Source organism: Xiphophorus hellerii, chromosome 12 (genome assembly GCF_003331165.1).
Source record: "Xiphophorus hellerii strain 12219 chromosome 12, Xiphophorus_hellerii-4.1, whole genome shotgun sequence".
Lineage (NCBI taxonomy): Eukaryota > Metazoa > Chordata > Actinopteri > Cyprinodontiformes > Poeciliidae > Xiphophorus > Xiphophorus hellerii.
This window is the reverse complement of record NC_045683.1, coordinates 11,572,314-11,588,968: the sequence shown is the minus strand read 5'-3', so window position 1 is coordinate 11,588,968 and position 16,655 is coordinate 11,572,314. Positions and strand designations below refer to the sequence as shown.

The window sequence follows — 16,655 nt, the reverse complement described above, 5'->3', positions numbered from 1 at the left end:
GGTCTAACACCAGAGTGCCACCTTCAGGCTTCTCTCTAGATCAGTTCATAGCTGTTTCTGTTTTTATTTATCCCCTTCATGGTCCGCCACCTTATCATGGTGGACGGGTTTGAGTGTCTCAGTAATCCTGATGGATGGCCCCCAGCCACCGGGCTCAGCAGGTTTTCTGGAAGGAAACCCTGGAAGTGTTCCTGGGTGATGCTTCTTGATTCAATTCTCCATTGTGATTTGAAACTTTCTTAGCAATCCTCCTCAAGGAATGCTGCTATTATTTAGGTGATATTTACAAGTGTGTGAGTTTCTGAAAAGTGATTTTATTCTGAGTCGTTAAAGGGTTTGACCTGAAACTGCAACTCGTCCTACTGTTGGTCTCCCATCCTGTTGTTACCCAACTGTCCTGTTGTTGCCCTACCTACTATAAGATCAACCCTTTGCAATGGGATTCAGTTGACTGTGGTCCGGAAAGTCCCCCCCAGATCTTAATGACCTGTAGAAACTTTTTCAGAGTTTTTATAAATTTGATCAAATTTTCAATAAAAGCCTTTGAAATGAAAATGAGCTTGTGAGCTATGAAAGATTGTAATATTGATTAATATAAAAAGGATGACACAAACATCTTTTAAACACAGAAACTGTAAAGTTTATGAAAGCCAAAAAATACATACATTTTCTCTCTAGTAATTCCCTTATAACTTTACGTTTCGATTTCCATTCTCCTAAAACAGTGCACCCTTTGTTTCCACCCTAAAACGATTACGTCATTTTGGCGCCTCTTGGCCTTTTCCGTTCCCTTTAAAGTAAAAAAAAAAAAAGACATGTAATAACATAAACAGACTCCTAAACGCGGGAAGGAGCCATCTGCTACCTAAACTTAACCGCTCTTCCTTCTGATTGGCTATGCTGCACGTCCTGTTCATCCTGATTGGCCTAAAATCGGTGTCAACTTACAAGAGCGCGCGTCAGGTGTTTAAATTCCATTGGCCAAAAACTAGTCTGCGCATACGCCAGTGTTTCTCTTTCTGATTGGCTAATGGTGCTCACGCGAATATCGCTGCTATTGGCTGCCGCTGACACGTGGGGCTAGATTTCTCCAGCGCATTGGATGGCAGACTCCTCAGGCGGGAGTTTGCAACGCGGGACCACACATTTGTGGGCGCAACCGGTCAGTTCAGAGGAGCCGTTCCGGCCGAAGGGGACTGTTACTCTGTGCTCCCTGCTTGGAAACTTTTAGGATACTCTGTAACAAACAATTTTTTGCGTACCTCTATGGAAATGAAGGACATATTCACCCCAGACTGAAGACCCGCCATTTAGGACTTATTTATCGATTCTTTTTGTAAGCAGACAGCAACTTTTAACTATTTTACTTGCGTTTTTTAGGCACGTGTACTATTACTGTACTCACAATGGCCGACAGCAAGCATCCCCACGTCATTTTCTGCAACGACTCACCCAAAAGAGTTTTGGTTTCTGTCATCAAGACTCCGATCAAACCCAGGAAAGTGGAGACTCTGACTCCCACAAGTCCAGGTTTCAGCGACTTCATGGTCTACCCCTTGGAAATGGGGGGAAAACGCCCACAATGTAACCCTGAGCCCGGGCTCGGCGAGCGGGGCCGCGTCCCCAACCGGGTCACAGACAGCCAGGGAGGCGGACACAGCTCCGTCTCCTGATCAGATCAAGGTAAACAGATTGTTTTTAAATATCTACCCCAACCCTGCATGGTGCAGATTTTTAGATGAGATAATCCATAGATTTTTGTTTGTGGCACATTTATTAGAGTTTGATATTGATGACATAGCTCTGTTGTCAGAAATTGCAACCAGCAACAACTTGTAACTACATAGGTGTTGTTCACATAAATCAGTATCTAAAGACAGTGAATGAACCCTAAGCCCAGTCAGGAAGGGGTTAAAGTGTGTGTGTGTGTGTGTTTTATTTATGCTGAATGTGGCCAAGATGGAGAGTCATTTAAAAAACGCCCGCGCATTAGGGTGTGACATGCTGGATTTTAAACCCTGCAGCTGCTCTGAAACATGACGTGAGGCCGCGCGCCAAAAATGTAACCGGAAGTGAATGAGTTACAATGAAACTAGTACGATTTACACTCGTGGACATAATAACTGACATGTTACAATAAGTTTTCTCTTTTGTTGTATTTTCTTTTCTTTTTTTTTAATGTTGGCTGTGTTTATGCACATGGGGATGAAGTTGATAAAGCGGGGTATTGTGGAGTAAATTCTGACGTTTTAGTGGATCAACTTGTGTTTCCGCAACATATTTAAATATATTTTGAATGCACTGCTGCAACTTGATTTTTATTTTTTTCTATTTTATTCACCGGTGGTAAAATCTCTTTTTCATGTAGCCCATTCATAGGATAGGACTGAATTAGAATGACCTGTTTAACAATGTCTAAAATGTTGCTAAGATTAAAATTTATCGCAATTGGTGTCACTGCAGATTTTGGATGCTGGTATTACTTTAACTGGCATTTGAGAGGTTAAAAACGCATGAATATTTATGTGTTGAAGACTGATGTTGAAAATGGAACTAATTAAATATATACCGGTATAATACGTATACAAAAATACTTAACTGAGCATTTTTGGCTTCTAAGCCATTTCACAAAATTAATGAGCCTGAATCACTAAGATACTTTGTCCTATTTAATTATGTTATGCATCTTGCATAGAGCCAAATTACAACAAATTTCAACTTTGCAAACGAGTTCAATTCATATACAGATACATTGAAATCAGTCCAAATAAAACCATTAACTATTCAAATATAGTTATGTAGCCACATTCAGAATCATAATTATAATATAATTATAATACAACACAGTCAGAGTTAGTAGATCATGTACCAAGAAGTTTGGCTAAATGCGTCTGTCTTTCCAACAATATGAACAAGCATGTGGCGACAGGGGAAAGGAATGACTGCATTAAAACAGCCAGAAACCTCCAGCAGATCCAGGAAGAACTTGAGTAGACATACCACTAGTGGCTGAGAGCAGAAGCACAAAAACACAGAACTGATCCAGGAGTATTTTCTACGGGAATGAAAGAGAGCAAACAAAGTTAAAGGCATCATCAGCTCTGTCTAGGAGAGAAATAGACCAGAGAGCTAAGCCAGTAGAATTGGTTAAATGTCATTGTAATTGGCGGCAATAGTTCAGTGGAGGACCCTATCCAGGGCTAAAAGACTGAAAAATTAGGACATCACATGGCACTGTTCTGCTGAAATGAGCTTCATCCAGCTTTGTCTGTGCTAAAGATCAGATTATATCTGGTTGTCAGGATGGCATCCGGAGAGGCCGGCCCCGAGCAGACACGGTGCGGGAGCTGATAAGCGAGGGCGAGACCTCCTCCAGCCGGATCCGATGCAACATCTGCAACCGGGTGTTCCCCAGAGAGAAGTCCCTGCAGGCTCATAAGAGAACACACACAGGTGGGTGTGACAGATGCAATGCTGTTAGATGGAGATGTCCGATGCAAACATGTTTTAAATGGCAGTATGAATAGATGGACTTATGGTCTTACATTACAAAAAAGAGATAAATCTCAATTTTTCCTTCACTGGCTCTGATGGATAACCAGCAGATCAAGTGCTAAAAAAAAAGAAACAAAATATTTTCTCTTTATTTCGTTAAAGAGAAAAACCCGATTGGTGCATCTTTTGCTATTTCACACTTCTTGCACAAAGATTTTACAGCTTGCAGAGGATGTCACGCATTCATTTGAATCACATGTTCTGGAACAGAGACACATCCGATGCAGGCAGCGGTCCCTGAGGACCGGAATTGAGAAACGCTGCTCTAGATCAAACTCAGAAGTTGTGAAACTTCCCTTTACTGTAATGCTGCATCAGCAGCCAATGAGCAGAGCATTATTTTAGGATTTGTGCAACTTTTTCATAATGCAACAGATTTAGATAAAGGATGTATGCTCTAATGTCCTACATGTTATAAATCTGAGTCTGGAATTTGGAACTCTTGTCTTTGGTTTTCTACCAGGAAATATTTCTTGGCTTGTGTAAAAGTGAAAGTGTATTTGTTCTGAAAATGGCAAAACATTTTGTCTTCATTTATTTATTCTTTTTCTCCCATCTAGGAGAGAGACCCTATCTGTGCGACTACCCTAACTGCGGGAAGGCGTTTGTCCAGAGCGGCCAGCTGAAGACTCACCAGCGGCTCCACACCGGCGAAAAGCCGTTTGTCTGCTCAGAGAAAGGTGAGTCAGACATACAACACATTCATTCATAGGTTATTTAAATCAAGCCCAAACTTTCACTTTTAGTCACCTCTAGGTACTTTCTAGTGTTATTAAAGGGGGGTCAGTTGGAGCACTTGGAAAGTACCTGAAAACACAACATGAGTAAATACTGTCTGATTAATACAGAGAGGGGCTTTATTTACTATTATTACCATCTTTAATTCTTCCCATACAAAATCAGTGACTCTCATAGGACTGTGAATGTGTTTATTCATGTCTCTTTTTTTTTTTTTCTGTATGCAGGATGTGGCAGTCGGTTCACCCATGCAAACCGTCACTGCCCCAAGCATCCTTTCTCTCGTCTGAACAGAGAAGAACCGAAGGCGGGTCTGGGAAAGGCTCAGTCTGTGGATAACAAGGCAGTGGCAGAGTGGCTTTCTAAGTGAGTAAAGTTCCTCTACAGAAACTGAGCAGAATAACATAGTTTCAGGTTAACCATCTTTGATGGTGTAAAACACAAGAGTTGTTTCAAGGAGCTTAATAGCCTCTCTCAAAGTGTTCCCTCTGTGTCCATTGGTAATTATTAGTATTATCTTTAATCTTAGTTCTGAAACAATAATTTTCTTAAATTCATTTTTAATCAACACAAATATCATGAGATGACTCCCCAGCATGTTATTCTTCAGCTCTGAAACACAGTCTCTGTCTGAAAGTCATTTTAATCCAGTTAATAATTCAGTTCCAGTCAGACTTGAGGGAATGGACTCTGGATCTTTCACACCTCGATTTGGTGCCCAAGACCTGCCGTCTTGTCCCTGATATATGAGTTTATTTTTTATTGTAATCCAGTGTTTTTCTATGAATTATGGAGATACATGGTTCTAAAAACTCTCAGATTTTACACAATTTAATTCAGTTGTGAACAGTGAACCTCCAACTAGACTCATTTTCAGTATTTGCCTATTTTTCGGTGGAATATATCTCTAAATTATGTGCAGAAAACCTACTTATCTGTGGATTTTTTCTTAGAGCAAATCTAAAATATTCAAAAGAAAATGCAGCTTGGTAAGCTGTGTTATCTAGACCTAATGCTACTTGACACAATATTACTTAGACAGATCCGATTATTGATTAATGCATATTAAATGTTTGAGCTATTAAAATAGGCTGTTGTATGCAGTTTTATAGAAGGCCTGAAGTATTGGGGGATTTTAGGAATTTGAATCTGAAAACACTTCATATTGATTTTGATTCTTACCCTAATTTTTAAAAATGGTGGATTAAAAATCAGTCGAAGTGGCTTTCTGTTGGTACATGTTTATTTATTGGAATAAAAAAACACATTTTAGTTCAGTAGGCTTTGTGTATGGTATAGACATGGTTTCTGGCTGTTTTTGTCCAGGGCAATGTATAACTTTATTATTTCAGGCTTAAACAAACAAACAAACAAAAAAAACATTCATAGCAGTGGAGGTTTTTTGCATAAATCATGTCCTGGGCAAGCCACTAGATTTTTTTTATTTAATGCTTTTTTAAAGATCGCTTTTCAAGACTCTGTCATCAAAATGACATATTTGGTTCAGGTTCACCAAAAAAGTCTTTACAGTTGTGCTAAATAAGATGCTGCTAATGTGTTTACACTGTGAGCATCAATTTTCCATTGACTGGACATGCAAATAAGCAACAGAAAAGTTATTCAAGATGCAACAGACAGATGGGATTTACATTTTGTTTGTGCTCAGGCCATCCACATAGGCTGTGTCGCCCTGGGCAGCAGCCCATATCAAAACCCATCAACTCTGCAGATGGACTGACACATTTAGATTATAACGTCCTCCTTAATCCTCCAGGTACTGGCAAACCCGCGAGCAGCGTGCTCCTACATCCACCAAGTTGAAGCCGCAGGGCAAGGCGAGCGCAGAGGACCAGGAGCAGCAAGATCCCATGGAGTTCCTTCACTCTGACGAGGAGAACGGAGAGGAGCCGGAGGCCATGGAGGAGGAGAAGGGTAACCAGGGCGGGGCGGCCAAACGGCGCCTTCAGGAGCAGAGAGAGCGTCTCCACGGCGCCCTGGCCCTCATTGAGCTGGCCAACAACCTGTCGCCCTGAGCTCCCACTGACCCGACCTCCTCTAATCCGCCTTCCTGCAGAACGTGCTGTAGCTAAAAGTTCTTCATAAACGCAGATCAATGCCTAGTTTAGTTGTAAAACCAGACTTTGAGAAAGAATCGGACTTGGCCTGAGATCCGTGTTAAAGCACAGAATCCCTCCCTCCCTCTCAGCACCAGGAAGGCACAAGCTAAAGCACCTTACCCAGCTTCCATTTTATCTTTTTGGCTGCTATAAACGTAGGTTTGACAACATGAAGAATGTCTCTTTCCTCTGTCTTCTAAAGGCAAAGGAAGAATACCTATTATGTTTTAATTTGATTTTGTTTTGCACTTTGGTAACGAGTTTTTAAGTATATTGTGGGAATAAGTGTATGACTGATGTATATATATATATATATATGTGTGGATTAAGCTCAGATGGACCGAATGATACAGGGATGTGGATCACAGATCCAGCTGTCAGATGGCCCAGATGTACTGAGAAAACTAAAGTGAAATAGTTTTAGCCTCACTGTTACTACTCTGTTCACAAACCGGGCGAGCAGCGACAAAACGAAGCACATGACAGCCAATCATTGCAAGCGTAATCCAGAAGTCTGATCATGCAGAAGGTTTTAAAAACTAAAAAAACAAAAACTCAGCCCCTAAATGCTGCCATGTTCTGCAGAACCAGCAAAGTAGTTGACCATATTCTATGTTCTGGATTCATAGTTTCTGTTAACAATTCAGTTTTTCTTGTCACAACTAGGCATGGGCCAGTTAGCACCAGAAAGGTTTTAAAACGTTACAGTGTAAAAAAAAAAGAAAAAAAAAAGGCTTCAATTTGCCATAACACCTTCTCTGTAGTTTGAAGTTTTTAAAATGGGATTTTCTCCTAGTTGTGTGGATTATGCACACTGCCAATCAGCTGGCTGAAAAAAGGCTCTTACATTTTTATTTTATTTTTGCCTATAAAAAAAAAAAAGCTAATTCTGTTATTTGGAAGTATTTTGAAAAAAATACAGACTCCTCTTGCGCTTTAGGATTGTATCGTTTTAAAACCACAGAAGGTGCCAATGTGAGTGAGAATAGTCTGCTGCCTGTTAGCTGTCGAAAGCATGGCATTATTTTCCTCTCTTGCTTAAAATAAAGGTAGTTTGTAAATATTTCCCATCACAAATAACAAGGAGTTGTGTTATTTAAGGAAAGAGCAACTACAACAATAAGGCAATGCCTCTTTAATGGAAAGAAAAAGCGTACAGTCTGAGGGGCCTAAAAAGTGTGCAAGTTTTTTCAGAGCAGTGTGTAAGCACACCTTTCACCTGACCCCTATCCGATGCTGCACACTGCTAGTTAACTGGCTGAAAGAAAAGGATTGCACTTATTTCTTTTCCTGAATAGTTTAACCAGTTAGCCAGATATTAGCTTATACTTCTACCTAAACTACTACTATATTTTATCTATAGATCAAAATTTTAAAAAACGAATACAATAAGTATGTTAAGAAATAATTATTTCTTTTTATGAAGTAAATTAGGTCACATTATTCATTTAGTTTAAATACCATAGTGTTTTTATTTAGGATTTCTTTACAGTAATTAAATATTGGCCCATGTCTGGTGAGGAGAAAGCCTGCAGGTGAGAAGCCGTTTTCCATTCGATGGGTCGTCGTCTTTTATATTAAAAGCTGACAGACCAGATGTGATACTGACATGGCATCATAACAGTGTGGCAATTGTGTCATCTCATTTTAATTTTTCAATATTTATTTCACTTCCTTTTTACGATTTTTTGCTGACATCTTGTTCACATAGTCGAGTGCTGGAATCATAATTTAATAGTGTGACATAAATCCAAAGTTTGTAAAACATCAAGGTCACGATGAAGCACTTACCGCCCGGAGAGGCTCGGATTAAGCTTGCAATGCAGTAAAGATTTGATTCACTGTTTGTTCTGGAAATGGTTTTTATTTTCATAAACTGATTTGAGTGTTGCTGGTTGGGTTTGGATTTGTTTTCCCCTCTTTTTTTTTTTTTTGTTGTAATTTTATCAACGTGACACTACATCGTTTAACACTGTACGAAGCCCCTCGCTGATGTTCTGCCTCTGTTTGGTTTTAATCTAGCTGTGCTCTTTCAATCTGGTTTGCAAATTACCCTTTAAAGAGGCAAAAATAATAATCCAAAAGAAGAAAAATCCAAATGATTTAACGAGCCCAATGATAATATATTTGGAAGAGCTTCAACCCCTTAGTCTGTTTTGTGGTTTGAGTAAATTAAGGCATTTAATATATATATATAAATATAGTGTTCTTTAGAAGATAAAATGAGTATGCACACTATTTACAGAAAGCTTTGAAGTTTAATTTTAGTTTCTTTTTTGCTTCTAACATCCTTCAGCAGTGTTCATGTTTGACAGTATAGGGTGATCCTGCCTGCTGGTAGATGTTTTTATTTACTCTCGACAGGCTGTCCACACTGTTATCTCATTGTTGATCATCAATAAACATTCACTGAATCTGACAGACGTGATTGTGGGAATTTTTGTTTATTTGGTGTCGGTTTAAAATCTGAATTAAATAGCTTTAGGAATGAGTGTTAATAGATCTGTTCATAGTATAAAACGAGAGACACAATAAAGTGGTGAATTAATGAAATGCTTCAATATGAAGCAGGATAAGGCCACCTGGTGGCTGAAGTTTTCCTCTTTTTCTCAGTCCTTCCTTGATAAATCCTCAGAAATGAGAATCTTCTGCTCTTGAGTTCCTTCTGCATTATTTCCGGGTGGTTGGCTGCTGTTGAAGGTGAGGTACGAGTAGATTATTCCTCCTGACATGCTGCAAAGAAAATGACAAGTTAGGAGTAAAATGATACGAACATTTTCTGTAGAGTGAATTGCATAAAGTCCCTACGCAGCCTTGAAAAGTATGAAAATGACTTTCCCAGGTCCAGACGAGTAGAGAAAATGCTCGAGTTTCCAGAATATTATACAGCAGGTTTTTTTTTTTTAATGTTTATTCATATCCAAATAATATTTATCCTCCATTTTAATTCAAACTCATGGATCAGTCTGGTTGTTGAGTTACTGATTGAGAACAGCTGTTATTTGTCTGCTCATTCTAAAGTCCAAAAGGGCTTTTTGTGCTCCAGACCAGGGTGTTTATGCAGCTCTTCATCTCTATTTGAGAATGGTACAAATTCTATTTACATTGGGTTGCCTCTAACTTGTGTGGTGTACTTCTCAGTGAGAAGAAACCAGAACAACAAACAGCTTATGCATATAGAATAGTAAAAATGAAACACATATATGTTGTTTGGAATGTGGTTTCTCGGTTTTTTTTTTTTTTTCTCTTTCTGCAGAACTAGAAACAGACTTCCAAGGTGTTTTCTCTACTTTTATCTTCATTCCCTTAACACTTTTTCCCCACCTTTGTCTTTTTCTTTTCTCCTTTCTTTTTGTCTCTGTGTCCATTAGATTTGAAAAAAAATCTAGTGAAGTTTCATATATATATATATATATATATATATCAAGTGGAGCATCATGGCTCCGCTTGTGATAAGTAAATCTGTTGGGCTCAGACAACGATTCTGTGTCACTCTGTTGGACAGGACATAAAAAAGAAAAGCAGAAATTTAGGTTGAGATCCATTTTCACAAACTCAGACCATTGTGTTCATTTCATTAAAAATATAGTTTTGTTGATTAGGCAAATGCGCAAAAATGTCACAATAAAATGTGTTTTTCCTTTTTCATTTTGATGGCCAGCAACTGCTTTAAAGTTGACCATGTTGGATCTTGTGGACACGTCCAGAACAGAGTTTTAACATGTAAGATGTGGTTCTTAAACACGGTAAATTCTGCTTTAAAGAAAATATTCTGTGTGATCTACGCAATGCAGATTTTGCACAGGGAGCTGATCTGAGTCAGCAAAAAACAAACCAACAAACAAGAAAAACAGTTAAAGGAGCCCTTTATCACTTTGCCAAATTGAAAGCCAACTTGAGCTTTGTGTTGTATAATGATTTGTGCAATGGTTTGTGGGACCTGCAGAGAATAAAACTTTTTTTTGCAAATGTTCTTCTCTCAGATTTCCAAACTGTTATAAAAACTGCAACGTAAATTTGAGAAATTGAGTGTGGAAAAGTGACCTTTGCCAAGATAAATCCAGAAAATATGTGTAAAAGATTTCGTTTATGCAGTAGAGATTTGATTGAAAGACAACTTCATTTGTTTATGGTATTCTATTTCTATTGATGTGAATTATGACACCAATAGAAAAACGAAGCCATGGTAAAATTCTCACCAAATGCTGAGGCCGAGGAAGTTAATCCATGAGAACATGTAGTCTCCACCCACAAAAATGCCGATGTAAGCTACGGCCACATTCTGAGGAGGGAGATCAAATGACAACCGATTAATCAAAACAAAACCTGCGAAACATTTTCTTTCTTTCATTTCACAGTAAACATGAAAAGCCTGGAGAACTGGGAAGTTGAGCTCCTGCTTGAGACTGAAGATGAAATGATGAAATGGTTGAGATCTCAGTTTCCTGCTCTGTGTGAAATCGTTTCCTTCTTTCAAAAGCTTCTCATTAGCTTGCTCTTACCTTTATGGCCCCTACAACCGTAGTTGTAAGTGCTGAGTTATAAAAGCTGCAGAGGACTATTGAGTACATCAATACAAATCTGATGAAAAAAAACAGACAAGTTTACGAGTTTATCAATGCAGCAATGGACTGACTGTGACTGAATATGTTGGATTTTGTTGCTGTAACATACCCCATGAAGCAGGACAGAAGGAAGCATAACATAAATGCAACATTGCTCCAGTCTTCAAATAAGAGAGCCTGGGGATGAAAGCACAAACAGTGGAAAAATAAGAAAAAATAAAACAAAAAAACCCTTCAATTTTGGGTTACAAATGCAACTAATCAATAGTATTGTTTTGTACCTTGGTTAAATCTCCAGTGAAAGCACTGGCCAAGAGAGTGGGGAGGACGATGATGAGCGAATTGTAAAATAAGACGCCGTACTTCCCAAGGCTCTGTGCACAAACAGAAGGAAAGACGAGGTGATTGAAAATGTAGTTTTTAACATGCGGCTAACTTAACTTTTGTCAAATACAGTTAATCCCAAATTTATTCATACAACTGGCAGATTTAGATGTAAAACAATTTTTATTTCACTAAAACATTTGTTCCTGGTTGAAAATAATGCAGGAATCACCAAAAAGAGAATGAGACAAACAAAAACATTTTATTCTCCTTTTAATAAAAATTGGCAAGTAAAAAAATATGTACAGTATACTTCTCTTTATAATCTATGGACAAATCTTTTTTTGCAGCAATGAAATCAGAAATTTTCCGTACCATGTAGAACAGATTTGGAACCGTTAACATAAAGACAATGATGAGCTGAAGAACGATGGATTTGTCAGGTTTTTCTGGGGGGTTTTTCCCCATTTATTTTTAAAGTCATAATTTTCGGATACTATTCATCTGCTTTGGATATTGCTTTTTTGAACACTGCTCAATTCACAGTCACAGAATTGAGCAGATGTAATAAGTGATTGAAAAATGAACAGAAAAGCAACCAAAGTCCAAAGAAAAAAATTGACAGACCTTCAAAAGCCATAGAAAACAAAAAATCAAGACTATTTTTAAAGCTTAGAAGAGAATTTGGCTCTTTCTAAGCAAATGTCTAATGAAATTAAAGTTAGTTTAAAACTTTTGCCTATTTAAAAATCTTTTTAATCAAGTAAATGTGTTAGTATATAGTATAACTTAAAATAACACACATAGATATTAACTGAATCAATACCATGCAGGCTGTGTGGTAAATGGTACCTGATCACCAAGTTTCTTTTTGGTGTAAACACCAGTGGCTGCAGTGAAGGCGTCGTTCAGCAGAATGAAAGTGTAGGCCTCCACGTCAAAGGCCAGGTCAGAACTAACACGGACAAAAAGAAAAGTAAGAAAAATCCAACAATCTGCACCACAACCAGATTACAAACATTTAATCTGTAAAACAAATAAATTATATGAGAGAAAGTCTGTACCTTGCAGCTACCATGGCCCCAAAGACTATCGTCACAACACTGCAAATTAAACGTCTAGAAAATGTTTTTCTGAGAAAGCAAAAAACAAACAAGAGGCTGAAGAAAAACGAAAACAAACATCTTGTAACACAACTTATCAGTTTTAAAATGTATATTGTTTCCTGGCCAAAGGTTTGTGTGTCACCTTAATAAATAAGCTTCCAAGATCATTGTCATCAATATAGTGAATTTCCGTAACACTGTAAACATGGGTAAACTGAAAAAGAGGTGTTTAAGAGTGACCACTGTGTGCCAAAATCCAATAAACATAAAAATATAAAAGGCATTCTTCAAGTAGGATGGATTAAAACCTGAGCTTTTTGGTGCTTGCCAGTCCTGTCACATGGTTTCCAACATACAGCAACGGTAGAGGGAAAATCTGTAAAAAATAAAAAACAAGATTAAAGCATTTAAACATACTATAAAGTGGTGTGTTTTTAGTTTCTACTAAGAAGCACCAATACAGCTGGATAACGAGGTATAGACGTCCACAACAGCATTTCACTAAAACAAAAATTTATTAAAGACTTCCCCAACATTAGCAGCTCTAAACATGTCTTGTTTTTTTCCTGAGGGAAAATGCCTCAAAATTTCAATTTTGTGAAGGATGCTTGTACATTATCCTGAAGAATATATTGATACTGGGTTTATGACATCCCATCCTCGACTTCAACAGGGGACCCAATCCCTGAACTAACCACACAGCCTCACAGCGTGACGGGACATCCATCACATCCAAACCCCTTTCTGTTATGACCAAAACATATTTGTGTCTCATCAATTTGCTCCAGGACGAATCCGGCTTGTCTAAATGAGCAGCATCTGACACAAAATGTTCTCGCCGGTCTTTGGAGGTGATCTGTGGGTTATCTGGAACTATTAGCCCGCTGCTGCTCCTGGACGTTTCCTGACCCTCCAGACCTGAGTTTAACAGCATCTGTGCCTGTGGTCTGCCACTTCCTGATTGCATTTGTTACAGTTGAAACGGACAGTTTTAATTTAATCTCTGAGATTACGAACCTTCTCCTGAACCACAACACTGAATAATCTTTGTAACAGATCTCTCCTGAGTTGGTTTGATAACCCTCTGATGTCACAAAGAGAAGCAAAATTTGTAACTGGCCATTATTAAATACTTTTCTCATGATTTGACACTCTTGTCTATAAAGTTCAAGGCCAAATTGATGTTGCATGCAATCAGTTTTGTTACATTAAATGCTGTCAAATGAGCAAAATCACAAGAGCACCCAAATTCTCCCACAGACTGTAAATATTGTTTCACAAAAACCTTTCTTCAGAAACTTGGATGATCCTAGGAATTAAAAGACATACTACTGTTGTCTTTTATAGTTGAAAGCATGTTGAATTATTATGAAATCTGAGACAGTTCACCAGACTTTTTCACATTACTGTAAATTACAACATGACGTAAATTAACTGACATTTTAATGGTTTAAAATCCTCAGACTTGCTGAATATTTGTTTGTAAATTAAACTTCTTAAGAGATCGAGAGAGTAAAAAGTAGAAAAAAATAAAGCTGTAAAGTTGTAATATCCTTGATGACTTCCAAGGGGAGAAAACAAACACAGAGTTACAGTTTTTCTTATTGACTTAAGGAAACTGGGAACCACTCAGTCAATAGCGAGAGTTTTTTTTATTCTCTAATAGATTTTATTTTGGTTTGCATTTACAGTTTTGTCTGTGACATTTGAGTTTTCAGCCACAGTTTGATAAAAATGTCAGGGAATCGATACAAACGGCATCAAAGCATCTCTGATTCTGGGTCCAATCTTTTACAAGAAGGAAAAAGTGCCAAAGGCACCAGCATGAAAGGGATGTAATAAGCTACAATGACAAGTAGTGGTGAACCGATGGTTGCATTTTGTTGTCCATTATGTAATGACTGACCGGGACAGCTCATACTCTTGGTTGCCAGTTGTGTTGTTTGAAGCCAATATTTGCTTTTGTTTCATATTTTAAATGTTTTGAGGCTTCTGCAAGCAAAATGTGTCACTTTGATGGTGAGTGATACTCAGTTTGAGTTGACAACTGCTGGAAAGCAATCAAGAAAATCTGTAATAATAAAATTCCTCCTGCTACTTTGCGTTGGTTAAAGTTTGCGGCCGTAAGCCTGCATCTAAAGTGAGTTGGACAGGTTTGAATAATGTGAAATTAGCTTTAAAGTACAAAAAGAGGAAAAACTCTTACTTTTAAGACAACGCTCCTGTCAAAGTCTGGGAACTTCACCGTGTTGCTTGTTTTGGCCAAATAAAGGACGACAATCGTAGTAATCATCTAAACACAGAGAAACATCAGACTTTGTTGCACTGAAGAGAAATGAATCACACGAACACCTGCACAACTTACCTGTCCAATTCCCAGGAACAGGTAGGAGGGAAATCTGCAGAGTCACAAATAGTACATGTTACAGAGTAAATACTTTCGCCGAACAAACTTCCTGTGTGACACCGTGACTCGATGACAGGACGACAAAAAAAAAAAACCCACCTGAAGCTGGTCAGCACGGTTTTGTTCACCACGGTGATCAGAAACGAACTACCGGCGTAAAACAGGGCGGATGACAGCTTCAGGAGTCTGGGATGTTCCGCTGTTTCCCTGCAGACCTCCGCAGACATGTTATAAAATAATAAATAATAAAAAAATAAGGAAAGAGACACAGTTAACAATTAACAACTGCTACAGTTGTAAACTGAACTTGTCGTTTTGAGTTTGAGTGATTCGTGGGGTGGTTTCAGTTGTTCATTTCCTGGAAAACATTGGCCACATCCGAAAGGGGAGAGAGCAGGTGGGCGGTGCTCACACTGTTACACAATTCAGAGGCGGGAGTCACCGAAGATTATAAACGAGCTAATAGTACAACTCAGACTCATGCGGTTTGTCGGAATTAAGAGCGGTTGTTTCCTAAGTAAATCACTGACACATATGTAAAAAGTTTGAATGAACAGGACATTAATAAAACTCAAGTGTATCCGATAAATACTCAAAAATTAGGTACGTTGGGTTTGTTTGACACTTGATTTATATATTTGTCAGTAGTGGGTCTCGATTAAAATCTTTAATCGAGTTAATTTCAGAGCTGCAGTTTTATCGAAAACTATATTTTTGACAAAATAAGCAAAATCTTTCATTAAAAAAAAACCTTTTTCTGCTAATGTATTGAATAAATAGTCCTACAAGCTCAACAACAAAACTATTTACTGTTTTTAATCTGTTATTTAGATTAGTCAACCATCAGATTGGTGCAAAGTGATTTCAAGTGTTTCAGGAAGCCTTGGTCATGCAACTTGTTTGAAAAAAAAATAAATAATTTATTACTTCCTTAGAAATGAGAATTTTGTTCCTCTTTACCCAGAGATTTGCAAAGTTAATTCTGAAAGCTTTCTGCAGGGCACTTTTTAATGAACAAATTATAAATTTTAGGGATTGGATTTAAACATTTAGAAAAGTTGAAGTTTTGCACAATGCAGAACCCATCGTCTCATTTCAGTGAATGTCTCCAGAGCAGAAAATACCATAACAACTTTATTTATGAAGCACTTTATACACCGAGTTGTTACACCTGGGAACGCCTTGGGATTCCCCAGGAGGAGCTGGAATAAGTGGCTGGGGAGAGCAAACTGTGGGCCTCCCTTTTTAAGCTGCTACCCCCACGAAAATGGATGGGGATAAGCGGAATAAAATGGATGGATGGATGGATGGATGGATGGATGGAGGAATGGATGGACGGACGGAAGGAAGGATGGATGGATGGAGAAAAGTTTTTTATTGATATGATATACAGTATATTCCAATTTTAAAGGTTATGTTTTCAGTACTTATAAGTGGAAAATCATCATAAATAACAGAAATTTATCTTTAACATTGATTATTTTTGTGGAGTAAAACTACTTTTCTATTACAGAAAAAATTAAAATAATATGACCAGACAGTCAAGTCTAAAAGAAGCTAAAAGAAAGTTTAACACAGTATCCAAATAAAACCTGTTACATCCTGTTAAAAGTGCAGCTGTGTGTTTGCATAGAATGAGTAATAGGTGCGTGGGGGTGTGCGTGTGTGTTTTGCGCGAATGAATGCATATAAAGACGTCCATATCTGTGTAAATATACCATTTGATACTTCAGTAAATGTTGTTTTATTGATCTATTTATGTTTGGTTGGATAAGTTTTCCTCTTTCTATTCTGTTACTAACATGAAAAATGACAAGCAACAAGGAATCGATTGTGCATGGAA

At 37.9% G+C, this 16,655-nt stretch overlaps 2 protein-coding genes across 2 annotated transcripts; one reads left to right on the top strand and one right to left on the bottom strand.

Annotated features, from left to right (window-relative positions):
• The first annotated feature begins 1,142 nt into the window (after window positions 1-1,142).
• znf367 (zinc finger protein 367) lies at window positions 1,143-6,438 on the top strand. The gene is given in 6 exon segments (XM_032579096.1): window positions 1,143-1,553; window positions 1,555-1,683; window positions 3,303-3,453; window positions 4,116-4,235; window positions 4,521-4,659; window positions 6,068-6,438. Coding segments are annotated over 6 exon segments (945 nt in total). The 5' UTR covers window positions 1,143-1,406; the 3' UTR covers window positions 6,327-6,438.
• A 1,871-nt stretch (window positions 6,439-8,309) lies between these two features.
• On the bottom strand, window positions 8,310-15,194 carry slc35d2 (solute carrier family 35 member D2). Its single transcript, XM_032579095.1, has 12 exons — window positions 14,912-15,194; window positions 14,771-14,804; window positions 14,612-14,698; window positions 12,714-12,781; window positions 12,548-12,619; window positions 12,364-12,432; window positions 12,152-12,254; window positions 11,257-11,349; window positions 11,085-11,152; window positions 10,913-10,991; window positions 10,610-10,692; window positions 8,310-9,143 (listed from the first exon to the last, which is right to left on the bottom strand). The coding sequence occupies exons 1-12, from the start codon at window positions 15,037-15,039 to the stop codon at window positions 9,020-9,022; spliced, it is 1,008 nt and encodes a 335-aa protein (XP_032434986.1). The 5' UTR covers window positions 15,040-15,194; the 3' UTR covers window positions 8,310-9,019.
• Between the last annotated feature and the right edge of the window lie 1,461 nt (window positions 15,195-16,655).

Coding starts and splice junctions, on each gene's coding strand:
- slc35d2 (XM_032579095.1), bottom strand. CDS start 15,039: ATGTCTGCGGAGGTCTGCAGGGAAACAGCGGAACATCCCAGACTCCTG. Junction 14,805..14,911: donor ACCGTGCTGACCAGCTTCAG/GTGGGTTTTTTT, acceptor GTGACTCTGCAG/ATTTCCCTCCTACCTGTTCC. Junction 12,433..12,547: donor TTGGAAGCTTATTTATTAAG/GTGACACACAAA, acceptor TTGCTTTCTCAG/AAAAACATTTTCTAGACGTT.